This window comes from Triticum aestivum, chromosome 2A, assembly GCF_018294505.1.
Source record: "Triticum aestivum cultivar Chinese Spring chromosome 2A, IWGSC CS RefSeq v2.1, whole genome shotgun sequence".
NCBI classification, from domain to species: Eukaryota; Viridiplantae; Streptophyta; class Magnoliopsida; order Poales; family Poaceae; genus Triticum; species Triticum aestivum.
The window spans coordinates 66,136,591-66,156,589 of NC_057797.1; the positions used below are offsets into that span (position 1 = coordinate 66,136,591).

Genomic DNA, 19,999 nt, shown 5'->3' on the forward strand with positions numbered 1-19,999 from the left:
AAGAGATGAGCTATATAGAGAGACTTAATGACAGAAGTAGTAGTACTTACAGACAGTAGCAGGTGATCGTTGTTTTATCGAGGGCCAATTGATTGAAAAACTAATAGAATTCCTCAAATGGAATAGGCAACAGTTCAATTCTAACGAGTTCATGCTCCGGTTTAACTCTCGCATACAAAGTACTCCTCCCCCCAGACTCTCTGCAGATTTTCAAGTACCAATCATGTAATCTTCGCATCATCGTTGTTAAAGATTTTTCATCTTTGACGAGAGGCTTCCCGTACTCATATCTGTGTATCTGCACCTCCATGGGATCATAATGTACATCGTCGGGCAGGTAATCGTCAACATTGCCATAACCGGGCACCATCCTCGGATCGATGATGTCGCTAGGCACCTTGAGGGGGGGCACGATTGCTTCACTTGTTCGCCGAGCTGGGCAATTTGTTTCCCAGCTGCTCGTCGTTCTTTCAGCCGTTAATCACTGACTGTACTTCCCGACCGCTCCGCTTCGGCCCATGTCTTTGCAATAATGCGCTCATAGTTGCCTTTCGGCGGAGACTTGGGTGGTTTTGCCAGGGCAGCCAGAGTGCGCTTCACTTTCACCGGATCTACCTTCTCCTCCGGAGGTGGATGCCTCTTTGCTCTCAACCCTTGAAACCAGTCATGCACTTCGGTTCGTGCGATCTCGGCGTTCTCCTCTGGGGTCCTCTCATACGGTAACTTCTCTAAAGTCTTCAGAGAAGGACCGAATCTATATGTCCTCCCCCCTCTGGTTGTACTGCTAGACGCCGACCGAGCAGACGGAGCGGTTGTCTTCTTTACTTGCTTACGAGGCGGAGGAGAAGGACTACGACGCGCCGGAGCAGCTGGAGCGGCGGCAGGTCTCTTCCGCCCTTGCTGACGAGGCGGAGAAGGAGGAGGCTGGCTGCTCGGGCGCGTCGGCGCAGGCGGAGAAGGAGGCGGAGTGCCGCCACGCGCCGGAGAAGGAGCCGGCCGAGGGCCCTGATCGTCACTCGCCGGAGGAGGAGGCGGAGTGCCCTGACTCGCCGGAGGAGGAGGAGGAGGCGGAGGCGTCCAGTTCGGAAGGTTGATGAGCTCCTTCCGCCATAGGCATGGAGTCTTCAGAGCAGACCCCAGCCGAGTCTCCCCTTCACCGGTAGGGTGGTCAAGCTGGAGGTCCTCAAATCCCTCTGTTATTTCATCCACCATCACCCTAGCATATCCTTCTGGAATCGATCGGCAGTGAAAAGTTGCGCCGGGTTCAGTAGGATAAACAGAGCCAACAGCCGCCTTGACCTTCAAATTCATCCATTGCGTCATAAGATGGCAATTTTGAGACTCCATGATAGCATCCACGGGATAGCTGGCAGGAGCCATCAAGGCATGCTCCGGCTGAAGCAGCTCGGTGGAAGCCACGCTGCTTCTGCACTGAGATGGCGGGGTAGCTTCGGGGGAGGCTTCGGCAGTACGTTTGCTGCGATTTGCTTCTCGTTCCTCCATCGCGTCTACCCTTACTTGCAGCGCCTGCATTTGGGTCTGCTGCACTTTTTTCCTCCTCCCATGGGATTTGTAACCGCCTGCGTCCGGAAACCCAACCTTCCACGGAATGGAGCCTGGCGTGCCTCGTGTCCGTCCAGGGTGCTCAGGATTCCCGAGGGCCATTGTGAGCTCGTCGTTCTCTCTGTCTGGAAAGAACTTCCCTTGCTGCGCTGCTTCGATATACTGCTTAAGCTTCCTGACTGGTATGTCCATTTGATCGTTCGTCCAAATGCACTTCCCTGTTACAGGGTCCAAGGTTCCGCCAGCCCCGAAGAACCAAGTCCGGCAACGGTCTGGCCAGCTAATTGTCTCTGGTTCGATCCCTTTATCAACCAGATCATTCTCAGTCTTGGCCCACTTAGGCCGGGCTACGAGGTAGCCACCTGACCCCGTGCGATGCTGAAGCATCTTCTTCGCAGCATTTTGCTTGTTTGTCGCCGATATATTCTTACTCTTTTCTGATGTCTTGTGGGCCACAAATGCGGGCCAGTGATCTCTGATCTTCTCATATCTGCCCTTGAATTCTGGTGTCTCATTATTTTCGACAAACTTATTCAGCTCTTTCTTCCACCTCCTGAATAGTTCTGCCATCCTCTTAAGAGCAAAAGACTTGATTAATTGCTCTTTAACTGGGTTCTCTGGATTATCCTCTGGCGGTAGGGTGAAATTTGACTTCAGCTCAGTCCAAAGATCATTTTTCTGCATATCATTGACATAAGACACCTCAGGGTCTTCTGTAGCCGGCTTAAAACCATTGCTGGATGCTTATCGGATCTTGTCCCCAACCAGAACCCCGCACTGAGCAACAAATGCGCTCTTTGTCCGGAGCGGTTCAATCGGTTGGCCGTCGGGCGCGATTGCTATGATCTCAAACTTTTCATCCGAGCTCAACTTTTTCTTCGGGCCTCGTCTCTTTACCGAAGTTGTGCTCGATCCGGAGGGCTAGAAAAAAGAACAAAGACTTAATTAATATGTGTACATACCAAAACAATGAATGCATCAATAATCTAGTCAGCACAGGCTTAACTAATATATATACATGGCCGGACTCAGTTCGGTCACCGAAGCCATCATCACGGTCTCCTTCTTGCACCGGCATTGGGTCACCGGAGTCGTCCTCATGTTCTTCTTCTTGCACCGGCATTAGGTCACCGTAGCCAGCTTGTTCACCCTCTCCTTCCAGACCATCGGTGTCGTTGAGAAACAACGAGACGGCATCACTTCCTTCCGCGATTATGTCCCTTAACAACGCTTCTTTTGCTTCGTCTAGGGCGGTGTCCATAGTTTCTAAAAATATTTACAACATGGCAATTATTATTCAAACATGACAGATGGATATATTAGTGCCAAACGTAGAACTAGCTACCTAATCATAGTAAGGAATCATATATATTAATTAGTGGCCTCGACCCCCCCCCCCCACGTGTTGAAGCTATCGGGAGGGGGTATATATCGACAACGACGACACTACATCTATATGTCCCTCGACGACCCTCGTTCCCGATAAAAAAAGAGGAAGAAGAAAAAAAAAGAGGAGAAGAAAGAATAGAGGAGTTCCTCTATTCTTTCTTCTCCTCTTTTTTTTCTTCTTCCTCTTCTTTTTTTATCATGTTCTTCCTCTCATGTTCGAGAGGATCGTCGAGGGGTCGGAAGGTTGCCTAGTGTCAAAGGATTCAACAAAACCATGTCTTCATCATTAGGCGAAAGTAACATGTGCATGATGGTACGAAGCTCTCCAAAGTTATTTTGGAACGGAGTCCCAGATAAGATAATTCTCTTTTTGGTATAAAGTTCAGCAACACCTTCCAAATATCGTTATTTGGAAGGCCTTTGCTGAAATTCATACAAAAAGGCAAATTATCCTATCCGGGACACCATTCCAAAATAACTTTGGAGGACTTCGTCATGCCCTGGTTACTTCCGGCTAATGATGAAGCCATGGATTTCTTCAATACTTTGACACTAGGAAACCTCTCTCGACCCCTCGGCGATCCTTGACCCCTCGAACCCTCGACGACCCTGTGACCCTCGACACCTAGACGACCCTGGAACCCTCGACCCTCGATCCCTAGACCCTATAGAACCCTCGAACCCTCGAACCTGAAACCCTCGACCCTTGACCCCTTAACGACCCTCGACCCTCTACCCTAGTTCCCGACCCTCGACCCCTCGGCGATCCTCGACACCCTCGTTCCCGATAAAAATTAAGAAGAAGAAGAAGAAGAAGAAGAAGAAGAAGAAGAAGATGAAGAAGAAGAAGAAGAAGAAGAAGAAGAAGAAGAAGAAGAAGAAAGAGGAGAAGAAGAAAGGAATAGCTAGAGGAGAAGATCGAAGAAAAAAAGAAGAAATTGTCCTCTTTTTCTTCTTTTTTCTTCTTCTTAATTATTTATTTCTCCTCTTCTTTTCCTCTCCTCTTCTTCTTTCTTTCCTCTTCTTATTTTCTTCTTTCCTATCCTTCTTTTTCTAAAATTGTAACTTTTGCATATATAAAACTTTTCTAAAATTGTAACTTTTGCATATAGAAAGGAATAGAGGAGAAGATCGAAGAAAAAAAAGAAGAAAAAAAGAGGAGAAGAAGAAAGGAATAGAGGAGAAAAAAAAATAGAAATTAGAAATTTTTTCTATTTTTTCTTCTTCTCCACTATTCCTTTCTTCTTCTCCTCTTCCTTTTCTTCCTCTCCTCTTCTTCTCCTTTTTCCTCTTCTTATTTTCCTTTTCCTCTCCTAAATATATAAAACTTTTCTAAAAATGAAACTAACCTAAAATGTACTAAATCAGAGAACATATATAGATAATCCTTTTCTAAATATATAAATCTAACTTTTTTGCATATATGAACATATATACACAGAGAACATACAAACATATATACATTTTTATAAAAAAGCAAAATACAAATCATCATATGTATGAAAAAAAATCTGAAAAGAAGCAGCATACACAATACATATACTCACATATATACATATATATATATATATATATGTATATATATAATCTGAAAAAACAAGCATATAATATATGAAAAAAAGGAACAGGGGAGGGGCGGCGCCGGCCGGACCAAGGGAGGGGCAGGGGTGCGGGTTCGGCGGCGAGGACGGCGACGGGGCAGGGGGCGCGCGTTCGGCGGCGAGGAATGGGACGGGGTAGGGCGACGGCGATGACGGTGCGGGGGAGGCCGGCGACGCGGCGCGGGGCGACGGGGAGGGGGCCGGAGATGGCGCATGCAGCGACGAGGAGGAGGCCGGCGACGGCGCAAGCAGCGACGGGGACAAGGCCTGCGGCAGCGCGGGGCGACGGCGACGGGGAGCGGGCGATGACGGGCTCGGGGCGGCGACGACAAAGACGAACGGCCTGGGGGCGTCGGGAGCGAATGGGAGCGGTTGGCGAAATTTTCACAAGTGCTACCTTATATACCCAGAGCAATGGTCCCGGTTCGTGGCACGAACCGTGACCAATGCCCCCCTTTGGTCCCGGTTGGTGCCACCAACCGGGACCATAGGTCTCTTTTCAGCAGCCGAAAGGGCGGGAAGGAGAGGCCTATGGTCCCGGTTGGTGGCACCAACCGGGACTAAAGGGGGGGATTGGTCACCGTGACCAATCCCCCCCTTTAGTCCCGATTGGTGCCACCAACCGGGACCAATGGCCTTGTGCTGCCCCGCGCCCAAAAGTTTAGTCTCACCTCGCTAGTTGAGAGGGCTCGGGAGTGGTTTATAAGTGCTGCTGCGCCCACCCTCCCGAGCTCCCCTCAACTGCAGGCTTTCGGGCCTAATCTGTCACTACAATGCCTGTGGGCCTACTGGGCCTGCTGCGGGCCTGAATCCTGGCCCATGGTAGGGTTTCTAGTCGTATTCAGGCCGTGGTGGCCCAGTAGGTGGCATTTTTTGTTGCTTTATTTATTTTCTTTTGTTTTTTGCTTTATTTTTTAATTCATTATGCTTTTAGTTTTACAAAAATTATAAACTTTTTGTTAATGCCATTAGTTTTCAAATTTGAAAATAATTTTTTAGTTTTTTTGTTTTCTTTGTTGCTTTATTTATTTTATTTTGTGATTAACTTTACTATAAAAATAGTTTTTTCCTATTTTTTTGATTTGTTTTTTGCATTATTTATTTTCTTTTGTTTTTTGCTTTAATTTTTAATTCTGTTTGCTTTTAGGTTAGCAAAATTATAAACTTTCTGTTAGTGCCATTAGTTTTAGAAAAATTATAAACTTTCTGTTAGTGCCATTACTTTTCAAATTTGAAAACACTTTTTTAGTTTTTTTGTTTTCTTTGTTGCTTTATTTATTTTATTTTGTGATTAACTTTACTATAAAAATAGTTTTTTCCTATTTTTTGATTTGTTTTTTGCATTATTATTTTTTTGTTTTTTGCTTTAATTTTTAATTCTGTTTGCTTTTAGGTTGGCAAAATTATAAACTTTTGGTTAGTGCCATTAGTTTTAGAAAAATTATAAACTTTCTATTAGTGCCATTAGTTTTCAAATTTGAAAACACTTTTTTAGTTTTTTGTTTTCTTTGTTGCTTTATTTATTTTATTTTGTGATTAACTTTACTATAAAAATAGTTTTTTCCTTTTTTTTATTTGTTTTTTGCATTATTTATTTTCTTTTGTTTTTTGCTTTAATTTTTAATTCTGTTTGCTTTTAGGTTAGCAAAATTATAAACTTTCTATTAGTGCCATTAGTTTTAGAAAAATTATAAACTTTCTGTTAGTGCCATTAGTTTTCAAATTTGAAAACACTTTTTTAGTTTTTTTGCTTTCTTTTTGCTTTATTTATTTTATTTTGTGATTAACTTTACTATAAAAATAGTTTCTGTTAGTGCCAGGGACTAATGGTCATGGTATTACGAGGGCCGAACCATAAGACATGAAAGCATTTCAAATGAACTCTGAAAAAGTTGAAAGTTGGGATGGTATCATAATTTCTGTTAGTGCCAGGGACTAATGGTCATGGTATTACGAGGGCCGAACCATAAGACATGAAAGCATTTCAAATGAACTCTGAAAAAGTTGAAAGTTGGGATGGTATCATAATTTCTGTTAGTGCCAGGGACTAATGGTCATGGTATTACGAGGGCCGAACCATAAGACATGAAAGCATTTCAAATGAACTCTAAAAAAGTTGAAAGTTGGGATGGTATCATAATTTCACCCACATAGCATGTGCATGTACAAAACGGACAATGGTAGCATGTTCGTGTGTTACAAAGTTGCGGGAGAAAGTCTTCACTTTTTCTTCGCTTGTGTCATTTGCTTATTGCGCCGTAACCATGGATAATCTTCATTGTTTATCAGGATGCTTGGGTCAGCCTTGACATTGAAGGGAGGAATTTCATGAAACTTTTCATAATCTTCAGACATGTCTGTCTTGCCATCCACTCCCAGGATGTCCCTTTTTCCTGAAAGAACTATGTGGCGCTTTGGCTCATCGTATGATGTATTCGCTTCCTTATCTTTTCTTTTTCTCGGTTTGGTAGACATGTCCTTCACATAGATAACCTGTGCCACATCATTGGCTAGGACGAACGGTTCGTCAGTGTACCCAAGATTTTTCAGATCCACTGTTGTCATTCTGTACTGTGGGTCTACCTGTACCCCGCCGCCTAACAGATTGACCCATTTGCACTTAAACAAAGGGACCTTAAAATCAGGTCCGTAGTCAAGTTCCCATATGTCCACTATGTAACCATAATATGTATCCTTTCCGCTCTCGGTTGCTGCATCAAAGCGGACACCGCTGTTTTGGTTGGTGCTCTTTTGATCTTGGGCGATCGTGTAAAATGTATTCCTATTTATCTCGTATCCTTTGTAAGTCAATACAGTCAAAGATGGTCCCCTGGACAACAAGTACAACTCATCACAAACAGTGTTGTCACCTCTGAGACGTGTTTCTAACCAACTGCTGAAAGTCCTGATGTGTTCACATGTAATCCAGTCGTCGCACTGCTCCGGGTGTTTGGAGCACAGACTGTTCTTGTGTTCATCGACATACGGGGTCACCAAGGTAGAGTTCTGTAGAACTGTGTAGTGTGCTTGAGACCAAGAATATCCGTCCCTGCATATTATTGAGTCTCTTCAAGAGTGCCTTTTCCAGTCAGTCTCCCCTCATACCGCGATTTAGGGAGACCTATCTTGTTAAGGCCAGGAATGAAGTCAACACAAAACCCGATAACATCCTCTGTTTGATGGCCCATGGAGATGCTTCCTTCTGGCCTAGCGCGATTACGGACATATTTCTTTAGGACTCCCATGAACCTCTCAAAGGGGAACATATTGTGTAGAAATACGGGCCCCAGGATGACAATCTCGTCGACTAGATGAACTAGGACGTGCGTCATGATATTGAAGAAGGATGGTGGGAACACCAGCTCGAAACTGACAAGACATTGCGCCACATCACTCCTTAGCCTTGGTACGATTTCTGGATCGATCACCTTCTGAGAGATTGCATTGAGGAATGCACATAGCTTCACAATGGCTAATCGGACGTTTTTCGGTAGAAGCCCCCTCAATGCAACCGGAAGCAGTTGCGTCATAATCACGTGGCAGTCATGAGACTTTAGGTTCTGAAACTTTTTCTCTGGCATATTTATTATTCCCTTTATATTCGACGAGAAGCCAGTCGTGACCTTCATACTGAGCAGGCATTCAAAGAAGATTTCTTTCTCTTCTTTCGTAAGAGCGTAGCTGGCAGGACCTTTATACTGCTTCGGAGGCATGCCGTCTTTTTCGTGCAAACGTTGCAGGTCCTCCCGTGCCTCAGGTGTATCTTTTGTCTTCCCATACACGCCCAAGAAGCCTAGCAGGTTCACGCAAAGGTTCTTCGTCACGTGCATCACGTCGATTGAGGAGCGGACCTCTAGGTCTTTCCAGTAGGGTAGGTCCCAAAATATAGATTTCTTCTTCCACATGGGTGCGTGTCCCTCAGTGTCATTCGGAACAGCTAGTCCACCGGGAACCTTTCCAAAGATTACGTAGTGTAAATCATTGACCATAGCAAGCACGTGATCACCGGTGCACATGGCAGGCTTCTTCCGGTGATCTGTCTCGCCTTTGAAATGCTTGCCTTTCTTTCGACATTGATGGTTGGTCGGAAGAAATCGACGATGGCCCAGGTACACATTCTTCCTGCATTTGTCCAGGTATATACTTTCAGTGTCATCTAAACAGTGTGTGCATGCGTGGTATCCTTTGTTTGTCTGTCCTGAAAGGTTACTGAGAGCGGGCCAATCGTTGATGGTCACGAACAACAACGCCTTAAGGTTAAATTCCTCCTGTCTGTGCTCATCCCACGTACGTACACCGTTTTCATTCCACAGCTGTAAAAGTTCTTCAACTAATGGCCTTAGGTACACATCAATTTCGTTGCCGGGTTGCTTAGGGCCTTGGATGAGAACTGGCATCATAATGAACTTCCGCTTCATGCACATCCAAGGAGGAAGGTTATACATACATAGAGTCACGGGCCAGGTGCTGTGATTGCTGCTCTGCTCCCCGAAAGGATTAATGCCATCCGCGCTTAAAGCAAACCATACATTCCTTGGGTCCTTTGCAAACTCATCCCAGTACTTTCTCTCGATTTTTCTCCACTGCGACCCGTCAGCGGGTGCTCTCAACTTCCCATCTTTCTTTCGGTTCTCACTGTGCCATCGCATCAACTTGGCATGCTCTTCGTTTTTGAACAGACGTTTCAACCGTGGTATTATAGGAGCATACCACATCACCTTCGCAGGAACCCTCTTCCTGGGGGGCTCGCCGTCAACATCACCAGGGTCATCTCGTCTGATCTTATACCGCAATGCACCGCATACCGGGCATGCGTTCAGATCCTTGTATGCACCGCGGTAGAGGATGCAGTCATTAGGGCATGCATGTATCTTCTCCACCTCCAATCCTAGAGGGCATACGACCTTCTTTGCTGCGTATGTACTGTCGGGCAATTCGTTATCCTTTGGAAGCTTCTTCTTCAATATTTTCAGTAGCTTCTCAAATCCTTTGTCAGCCACAGCATTCTCTGCCTTCCACTGCAGCAATTCCAGTACGGTACCGAGCTTTGTGTTGCCATCTTCGCAATTGGGGTATAACCCTTTTTTGTGATCCTCTAACATGCGATCGAACTTCAGCTTCTCCTTTTGACTAATGCATTGCGTCCTTGCATCGACAATGACCCGGCGGAGATCATCATCATCGGGCACATCGTCTGGTTCCTCTTGATCTTCAGCAGCTTCACCCGTTGCAGCATCATTGGGCACATCGTCTGGTTCCTCTTGATCTTCACCAGCTCCCCCCGTTGCAGCATCACCGTATTCAGGGGGCACATAGTTGTCATCGTAGTCTTCTTCTTCGTCGTCTTCCATCATAACCCCTATTTCTCCGTGCCTCGTCCAAACATTATAGTGTGGCATGAAACCCTTGTAAAGCAGGTGGGAGTGAAGGATTTTCCGGTTAGAGTAAGACCTCGTATTCCCACATTCAGTGCATGGACAACACATAAAACCATTCTGCTTGTTTGCCTCAGCCGCATCGAGAAACTCATGCACGCCCTTAATGTACTCGCGGGTGTGTCTGTCACCGTACATCCATTGCCGGTTCATCTGCGTGCATTATATATAATTAAGTGTCCAAATTAATAGAAGTTCATCATCACATTAAAACCAAAGTGCATACATAGTTCTCATCTAACAACATATAGCTCTCCAGAGCATCTAATTAATTAAACCATACATTGAAACTATGTAAAACATTTCAATGCGAAAACAAATGCGATCATAATCGCAACCAAGGTAACAATTGATCCAACGGCATAATGATACCAAGCCTCGGTATGAATGGCATATTTTCTAATCTTTCTAATCTTCAAGCGCATTGCATCCATCTTGATCTTGTGATCATCGACGACATCCGCAACATGCAACTCCAATATCATCTTCTCCTCCTCAATTTTTTTTATTTTTTCCTTCAACAAATTGTTTTCTTCTTCAACTAAATTTAACCTCTCGACAATAGGGTCGGTTGGCATTTCCGATTCACATACATCCTAGATAAATAAAATCTATGTCACGTTGGTCGGCATAATTTTCATAAACAATAAATGAACCAATAGTTATAAAGATAATATACATACCACATCCGAATCATAGACAGGACGAGGGCCGACGGGGGCGGATACCAAAACCATCGCACTATATAAGATGCAATAATAAATGTAAGAAAATGATACAAGTATCTATCTAAACATACAAGTAAGAATATTTTTCCTTTCAGAAAGAAGATAAGAACAAGAGGCTCACCACGGTGGTGTCGGTGATGAGATCGGCGCGGGTGATCGACGGCGGTGAAGACGGGGACGGGGCGTGACGGACCGCTAAATCTAGACAAATCTCGAGGAAAATGGAGCTTGGAGGTCGAGCTTCGAGAGGAGAAAGCTTAAGTAGTGTGGCTCGGGCATTCCATCGAACACCTCATGTGCATAGGAGGTGAGCTAGAGCACCACAAAGCCCTCTCCCCTCGGCCAGAGAAAAACAGAGCACTGGGGTGCTCTGCTCGCGAGCGAGGGGTATATATAGGCACCTCATTGGTCCCGGTTGGTGACATGAGCCAGGACTAAAGGGGAGCCTTTGGTCCCGGTTCAAGCCACCAACCGGGACCAATGGTGGTAGGCCAGGAGCGAGGCCCATTGGTCCCGGTTCATCCCACCAACCGGGACCAAAAGGTCCAGATGAACCGGGACCAATGGCCCACGTGGCCCGGCCGGCCCCCTGGGCTCACGAACCGGGACCAATGCCCACATTGGTCCCGGTTCTAGACTGAACCGGGACTAATGGGCTGACCCGGCCTGGACCAAAGCCCTGTTTTCTACTAGTGTATCCTATTACATGACCGCCATCCAAACCGGTTGAAGATATCCTGAGCTACCATCTCCCAACGGATAGATCCAGTAACCAAATGCTCCCTGGCCTAGCGACCAGATATGCATCATTTAATGTCTCTGGTTTCATTACAACAATGAGATCCTTTGCTTGGAGTTGGAGTAGTGTATATGCATCATTTATCTCAATCTCAAATTATGTGGATGTGAACTAAATGTATAATCATTATCTTACGTAGAGAAGATACACTGAGTTTTTTTATAAGCCAGAAAGGATTTCTCCTTAATGTATTTTTTATAGATTTTCAATAGAAAAGAGAAGTTCGTACAGGTAAATAAAAATGAATAAAGCAAGGTCTAAGAGAAGTACAATTAGTGAAAGGCATTGGCCCAAGATTCATATCCTTTGCGGTTAGCACAATGATCCTTCTTCGCTTGAATGCGTGTCTTAAACAGATAGACTCCTCCAACTCGTACTACATCAATACATGTATGCATGAGATATGCATCATTTAATGTCTCTGGTTTCATTACAACAATGAGATCCTTTGCTTGGAATTGGAGTAGTGGATATGAATCATTTATCTCAGATGATGCGGATATGAACTATTGCTTCTGCCAAAATGTACAATCATGATTTTGCACAGCGAAGATACATGGAGTTTTTTTTTGTAGGGAACCAGAAGGGATTTCTCCTTACTTATTTTTTTATAGATTTTCAATAAAAAGAAGAAGTCCGTACACATAAAATAAAACAATGAATAAAACATGGTTTAAGAAAAGTACAACGAAAGGCATTGGCCCAAGAATGATATCCTTTGCGGTAGGCCCTATGAATCAGAAGCAAATATCTTGTCTGAAGTTCGTTATGCAAGAATAAATGTTTGGTTGCATGCCCTTGTGGATGAAATAGTTCCTAGTGATCCACATAGCCTAGGCAGTAGAGACAATGATTTCCATGGCAAATGGAACTTGGAGAGCAGATCTTAAGGATTGAATTTGGTCTTGAATGTGGCCTAACCCAGGTAACCATCCTTAACAGAGATATTGCCAACATACATAATCAAAGAGACATTGGAATGGTTTTGGGTCCGGTTTCCCCTATTAACTGGACTAACTCTCTTCTTCTTTAATGCAATATGGGCCTCTCTGCCCTCATACGAGGTTCGTAAAAAGGTGATCTCTTGATTCGGTTGCCGGGCCTCCACATAGCACAAATGTGTAATCAGGGAGGAATAAGTATTTACCGGGGAGCAGCTCCCTTGTGTTCAATCTGTTGTATATGAGCAGCCATAATCGATCTTTGTGTTTTTTCTGGCAGCAGGACTTCCAAAGCTAATTGAGAGCGGCAACGGGGTCTTTTTCTCTAGTGATAGCCATATATAGGGAAGAGACAGAGTATTCCAAAGGAGATGAGCCACATTTCCATATATCATGATCAGTTTCTAGCTGAAAATCACTCTACATCAGCTCAAGGATGGTGAATTTCTAGAAAGCTTCCACAGATGGAGCAGAGATGAAAAGGTTCAGGTCTATGATCATGATGCATGATCTGTTCGACAATGGTGTTTTCCTCAAGGGCTAAAGAGGCCAAATGGGACCATGAATCAATTTTGTAAACACTGGAAAATTGTTAAAGTCTAAGTTTAGCCCCATTCCAACACCCTAATATCGGGCATTTCTGGCACTCGAGTGTAAAATCCGTCTAGATGTGGTCCCCTACCCCAAACAAATTTGATGATCATATAGGTAAGAGCAGGGATAACCAGGAAAATAGAGCATGGGCAGTAAAAAAAGTTAATGAATTGTAATTCTTATTAAGACATGGGAAATAAAAACATTTTAAACCAGCGCCATGCTATCACCAAAGCTGATGGAACTTGGGTGAGTACCTAATTAATGTGGATGACTTCGACACTAGGGAGCAAGAATGTTCTGTATTGGAGTTTAGAAAACAAACTAACACTTCTGAAATAATTGTAGTGTTGAACAAAAACCCTTTTTAAATAAGAGAAAAGCATTTTTTTTCGTCCCTCATTTGCAAAGTTCAGGTTTGATCCCTCAAATCTCAAACCAGACAACTTGCACAGTTAAGTCTTCAAACAGGACAACTTCAGTCCCATCACCCAGCATTCTTAATGATTGAGCGTGGTTTTGAGCGGTCTTTCTCCATGTGGCAATCTCTCTCTTTCCGTCATATTTCTCTTGTGAACGTTCTATCAAGAACTTGGTATGCAATGTCTGTCACTGCAGCGACACACCTCCACCATTCCTGTCAACGTCGTCCAATGTTCGTCGTTCATCAACACCTCCACCGCTAACCGGCATGGTGCACCCGAATTTTAAGAAGTCAAATATTTTAAACTTCTTTCTTTTTTTGGCAACATACATGGTCTAGCATAATACTCACGGTAAAAAAATTGGGACAAAATGACTTACGCCATATTCCAAGCAAAAACGCCATTATTCACGATTTTTGTATCAGCATTTTTTTTGCTCAGAATATGACATAGCTCATTTTGTTCCGAAACTTTAAAAATAAGTATTATGCTAGACTATGTTTGTCGCAAAAAAGTTTCACTTTTTTTACTATTTTCTAACAAAAATGCTTAATCGGGTGCGTCTGCAAACATGTTCCAAAAATCCGTACCACATGCCTAATTGACTAGGGAAGATGAAAGTTTGCAATATAGGTATAGCTAAAGTGACTTGTGTTTCATAATTTGATGTCTTAATAAAGATTTGCATGTGGTAGTGTTTATTTCATTACAGAATTGAACCAATATAGATCTTGTTTAGCTGATGCTCTCTGTTTATATGCTGGTTAGTTTGTCATCTACAAACCATATAGCAGTAGGGCAGTGGTCCACATAGGTTTGAAGTACTGATACATCAACAGTTGGTACTATTTCCTTGTGTATGTTTATCACAGCAGTTCTAATTAGGCCCCTCAGAGAGCTACGGGTAGAATTTGGGCTGCCAGGCTCTGCACTGCTACTTTGTCTGTAATACACAACAAAACAACCTCCGACGCCGACAATCTGTTTATCCGCAATTCTGATCCCCAACAATCACCACCGGCGCATAAGTCCGCTCCACCAAGCGCCAACAGAAACGTCAGCACTGCATAAATATAGGTGCCGCCTCCTTATCACAACATGGCAAATGCAGAACGAAATATTACATGATCAAATGAGAAGATTCTTTTCCATTTCCTATCTGTCTGAACAACCAAACTTCAAACAGTTGAGCATGACTCACCTTGATCACGTGTTTCAATTCGAGGGAGAAAAACAAAAATCATCTGCTTGTCGTCAACGGAACAAGCTCTTCACTTGTGCCACTTGATGCTGCACCCGACACTACAGGAACAGAAACGAAACGTTGGGAAACTAACAAAGTGGATTAAAGACATATGAAAACATGCTAAGATTCTACTTGACCTGAACATACCTTGGTTTTTGGTCGAAAGGCAATTCTTGGCCACTAAGTGCGCAGTCGATTGCACGGCTTAAATCTCTACAAGTTGCAAACGAATAAGAACACATGGTAACCTGGAGCGTTTGCGCATCGATTCACAATATACCTTCCGGTGACTGGCACATTGTTACTGGGTCTTGAATCATCAAATTGCCCATGGTAAAAAAGTTCAAATGGCCTTCGCCCATCCTGGCACAAAGTTTAGACAGATAAGAAATAAGGAACGATGTGACACAAGAAAACCGAGACACGGAACATATAAGCATCATGAATTCATAGATTACGAGCATACGAGTCAATGTTGTTACCTTTTTGAACAAGTAGAACTCTGGTGTGCAGACTGCTCGAAAACCCTTAGCAACTTCTTGAGACTGCAAGGTGCAATAGTAAGCATAGAGTTGGAGAGATCACAGGGACTGCATCAGGAAGCACATATAGTGGGCAGACCTCATCATACAAATAAGGAAAAGGGTATTTAAACAATTTTGCCTCCTCCGCCATGTACTCGGGGCCATCCTGCAGAATCACAAGATTAATTTGTGTTCAAATGGGAAAACCTGACAAGTTGCATCAACCATAATGGAATAATATGTATTGATACAGAAGCAGCACAATACATAAGTCTAACGAGCAAAGAACAAAAGGCATCTCCCATTTACTAAATTCCGCCAGTTACCTATCATTCATTTTATTAGCTAGATGGATAAGGTTCAGTCATAAATTAAGTAAAATATGAATTTTCTGAGAAAACATTTTTAAGTTCTCAGGAAGAAATGTCCTGGTTCAGAAGTACACAGAAAGGAACTAAAAGCTATTCATGCTTATTGGTTGCAAGTAAAGCATAACCTGGGGATGTGTCACAATTGAATTTGAGGATATGGCGACAGAAGCAAGTCCTTTCTGCATTGCATTATATTTGTATCCATGTCAATTTGAAGCTACAAGCACAAATCAAAGACAAATTTTCATCTGGTCTTGCAATGTTCTTACCTCCATATAGAATGAAGTGAGCTTTGCAATATCTTTTTTCAGATGTTTCACAAATGGACAGTGATTGCATATGAACATAACCTGAAAGAAAGGCAAACTCGAGAATTACTCTCTTGGTGGTTATTTGACAAAAAATAAGAACGGACTTGTGCTAAACATCTTCAAGAATTGCAGTTATGTTTGCACAACTGAGTAGATATATAACACTCCATATTTCTCCTCAAGGAAGGGACACATGAGTTGGCTGAACACCTAAGCCTTTAGGGCAGTCTACTGAACCACTCATACTCGAAAACCATTTTCGGAATTGTTACACTTTCCATGGAATTTTTTTTTTCCTTGTTGTAGATACCTATTGTAAAGGTTAGAAATTATTACTTGGTGTCTAAAATATTCATGGCGAAATTTCCAGAAAAAACAGTGCTTAAGAAACATGTGACTGCAGTGGAGTAGTAGAAGCGAGAAAAACAGAAAGCTATCTTCACAAGCATTTTAAGGAACAATTTGGGTGCATGCCTAATAAATCAACTTGCTTCATCAAGAACTAAAAATTCAACTTGTTTCCAACCATCAGATCAGCAATATACTCCCTCCGTCCCAAAATAAGTGTGTCAACTTTGTACTAAGGTTGAGACATTTATTTTGGGACGGAGGGAGTACTTGCATAGCTCATTGATCCATCAACACCCCAGCATTATCATCAACATATCAAAAAACACATTTATGTCATCTCATATGCCAACTCAACCATACAGCAGCAACTTGAGTAAATATACCAATATGACATGGTGACTTAATAAACATACAGGAAAAAAGTTGGATATACCGTTGTCACTAAACATCTATTGAACCCGACCAGTCGATGATCAGAAAGCTTCCCAATTATCTAATTGAGGGTAACAACGACTGCTAAACAGAAAGCATGCACGCTAACTTTTTCAGTCATTAAAGCGAACAATGCATCTATGTATAGCACAGATTAACCAAAAGATTCACTGACCAGCAAAGCAGGGCTACCCTCGAAGTCATCCAGCGTCCAGATTTTCCCCGTCAGGGGCTCCGGGAGCTGCATAATCACCAACAAGAACAACACGGCAGCAACATGAGGCTTCAATCATGATTAAAACATGGGCTAGAAATTACTAAAAAGCAAGAGCGACCTCAAATTGGGGTGCACGGAAGCCCACGGAGACGCCGGTCGACTCCAGCCTGGCTGCGCGCACCCGGAGACGCGTACTGCGGCGGCCTCCCCTGCTCGCCGCCGGCGAGACAAGGGACCTATACGCGCGGACCTGGTGGGCGAGGGCCTGGCATGGGCGGGACGAGGACGACGGGGAGGAGGAAAGCAGGGAGGCGCGCGCTCCGGCGGCGCACGCGGCGACCAGGGACATGGCGCGCTCTGCTCCTCCTTCCCTTCTCTGCTGCTGCTATGCACCTGTGTGGCTGCCACTGTCCGAAATCCTGGCGTATCTCCCGATTCCGTAGATGGGCTGACAGCTTAAGAAAGTGGTCGTTTGCGGAAGAAGTGGCCCAAAGAGCGCGATGGTCCGCTGGTCCGGTCCAGTTGAAGAAAACACATTCTTCTAAAAAAAAAGTTGAAGAGAAAAAAAGTCGAAGAAAGCACATATGTCTTGTACGATTTCTCAAAAAAAAAGAGCGTACTGCATAAACCGTCCCCAAAAACAGAACAAGATTAAAAGCATGCCCTCAGGGTCCTAATCCACACATTTGTCATCGTGTGGTACTGGCATAGGACGGTCGTTGAATGACTGGTCGACACGTGTAGAGGTGGTCAGTTTGGCGCAAGACTTTGAGCGGTGAGACGATTAGACGACAAAGATGAGAGAAACAACAGCTATTTGAGAAGAGGATAACGGAGACGAGCGGAGCTACGTCAACGGGGATGGGCAGGGCCGCCCGAGGCTAGGAGGAGAAGACAAGTGACAGACGACATCATGCACGGTTGGGATCGATGGTGGTGGTCCACGCGCCCTGATGACCTCCTCATCGTTGTGTACCACGTGGCAAAAGGATCATCCAGTCATCTTCTCTGAACCACTTAGAACCTCCAATTACCATACCAGTGATACTGAAACAACCATCACTCACACTTATTTAAGACCTTTAAACCTCTAGTAGGAACTAAAAGACCGAATTACAAAAAATAACCCTCTATCTTCTTAAAACCTTGGGGCATGAACACTTATTTCCACCCAGCTATGGCCTTCCTCACCACTCAAAGCATAAGAATATTTGACCCACTCATGCACCTTCAACCCCCTTATGCATGACAAGACGTGCGGGTGTGTTTTGGTCAACGGAGAAGGGTACTTTCTACCATTGTGTATGGAAAAAATGAAGAAAATATGCCCTAAAGGCAATAATAAAGTTGTTATTTATATTTCATTATAACATGATAAATGTTTATTATTCATGCTAGAATTGTATTAACCGGAAACTTAGTACATGTGTGAATACATAGGCAAAACAGAGTGTCCCTAGTATGCCTCTACTTGACTAGCTCGTTAATCAAAGATGGTTAAGTTTCATGACCATAGACATGTGTTGTCATTTGATGAACGAGATCACATCATTAGAGAATGATGTGATGGACAAGACCGATCCGTTTGCTTAGCATAAATGATCGTTTAGTTTTATTGCTATTGCTTTCATCATGACTTATACATGATCCTGTGACTATGAGATTATGCAATGTAACGCCCCGAGACCGATGTGCCAGGTGTCCTCTGCTTATTTGCTGTTGTTGGCTTGTCATTTGCTTGCGTGTTGCATCTTATCATGTCATCATGTGCATTGCATCATCATGTTTTCAAAACTTGCATCCGTCCCGGCCTTCTCGTTCTCTCCGTTGTCCGTTCGGAGCCCAGACACACTTGCACACGCCCGTGGAACGTCCGAAATATTATTTTATAAGTGGCCGGAAAATGTTTTCGGAATGGGTTGAAAGTTGGCATGTGGTGTTATGTTGTAGGTAGGCCACCTGCCAAGTTTTATCGCATTCGGAGATCGTTTGACGCCCAAACGATTAACTATAGCGACAATATAGTCGGTCAAACGTCGGCCGTTTTCTGTCTCCGAAAACAGTCGTCGGGTCTCTCTCTCTTTTCTCTTCTCTCAGTCTGAGGCCTTCTGCACAGCCCACTACCCACTCACCGTCAGGCCCTACCTAAACTTTCTTGTCAGCCCACACCCTCCTCGTGCGCGTCCGAAATTATCCCGGACCCGACCCGGGCAGTCGTCACCGTTGGATCCGGATCATCCCTAAACGTCTACAAAACGTCACCGTTTTCTTATTTGGACTTCCTAGCTATTTTATTCGCGATCGTTCGATTGCGATCGGAGGGACGATATACCCCTAAGTCAACCCACCTACTATATATATAGTCTATCCCTAGTCCATTTTGGACAACCCTAAACTCTAGGGACTTGTCCCTTCACCCGCCGCCGCAATCCCCATCGAATCCACATCGGGATCCATCCCTCATCCTTCCCTGTCCAATGAAGCCGCTGCCAGCCTCATCCTCCATGGGGATCCACCCCGACTCTCTTCCAACAAACCACCGCAGGAGCTCCTCCGACTCGCAACCTCGCGCCTCGCCGCCGACGACCACATCCAGTAGGCCCGTGCCGCGCCCTGTCTCCCTTGCTCTCTTCTCTCCCTTTTCTTCTTTCTGCGATTCATCTCTCTGCTCTCTCTTCGCTGGGCAGGAACCCCATCCATGGTCGCATCCTCGACGTGCGCGTCGTCACCTGTTCGTCCCCGATGGATCTGCGAAGCCGCCCGTACAGGACCTTGTCAGCCTCCTGCTCCTTCGTCGCGCCCGTTCCCGACCTCTACGACTATCTCCAGACTCACCTGGTTCATCCCCGCAAATCCCGCCGCTTTGATCGAGCGACCGCAGCCTCTAGAGGAGCCCGAGAGCCTCCTCCTGCTCGACCCCGCCACCTCGCTGCGGGCCTCCTCCAGCATGGACCCCGTAGGAGCTCCGCAGGTCACTAACCCCTCCTCTCCTTCCTTCGGTCCGCCTCCGTGCTCTCTCGCTCACATCTCTCTCGACTGCTCTATCTGTCTTCGCTGCAGCTAGCCGCCATG

At 44.6% G+C, this 19,999-nt stretch overlaps 1 protein-coding gene across 1 annotated transcript; it reads right to left on the reverse strand.

Annotated features, from left to right (window-relative positions):
- Positions 1-14,202: 14,202 nt before the first annotated feature.
- On the reverse strand, positions 14,203-17,359 carry LOC123187504 (uncharacterized). The gene is made up of 10 exons (XM_044599374.1): positions 17,046-17,359; positions 16,886-16,951; positions 15,886-15,966; positions 15,742-15,795; positions 15,343-15,411; positions 15,204-15,266; positions 15,002-15,084; positions 14,869-14,934; positions 14,677-14,777; positions 14,203-14,538 (listed from the first exon to the last, which is right to left on the reverse strand). Exons 1-9 carry the CDS (start codon positions 17,274-17,276, stop codon positions 14,747-14,749), a joined length of 744 nt encoding a protein of 247 aa, XP_044455309.1. The 5' UTR covers positions 17,277-17,359; the 3' UTR covers positions 14,203-14,538; positions 14,677-14,746.
- Between the last annotated feature and the right edge of the window lie 2,640 nt (positions 17,360-19,999).

Excerpts from the sequence above, each read along its gene's own strand:
- LOC123187504 (XM_044599374.1), bottom strand. The coding sequence starts at position 17,276 with ATGTCCCTGGTCGCCGCGTGCGCCGCCGGAGCGCGCGCCTCCCTGCTT. Across the intron at positions 15,967-16,885 it reads AGGGTAGCCCTGCTTTGCTG|GTTATGTTCATATGCAATCA; the intron begins GTCAGTGAATCT and ends CCTTTCTTTCAG. Across the intron at positions 14,935-15,001 it reads AATGTGCCAGTCACCGGAAG|AGATTTAAGCCGTGCAATCG; the intron begins GTATATTGTGAA and ends TGCAACTTGTAG.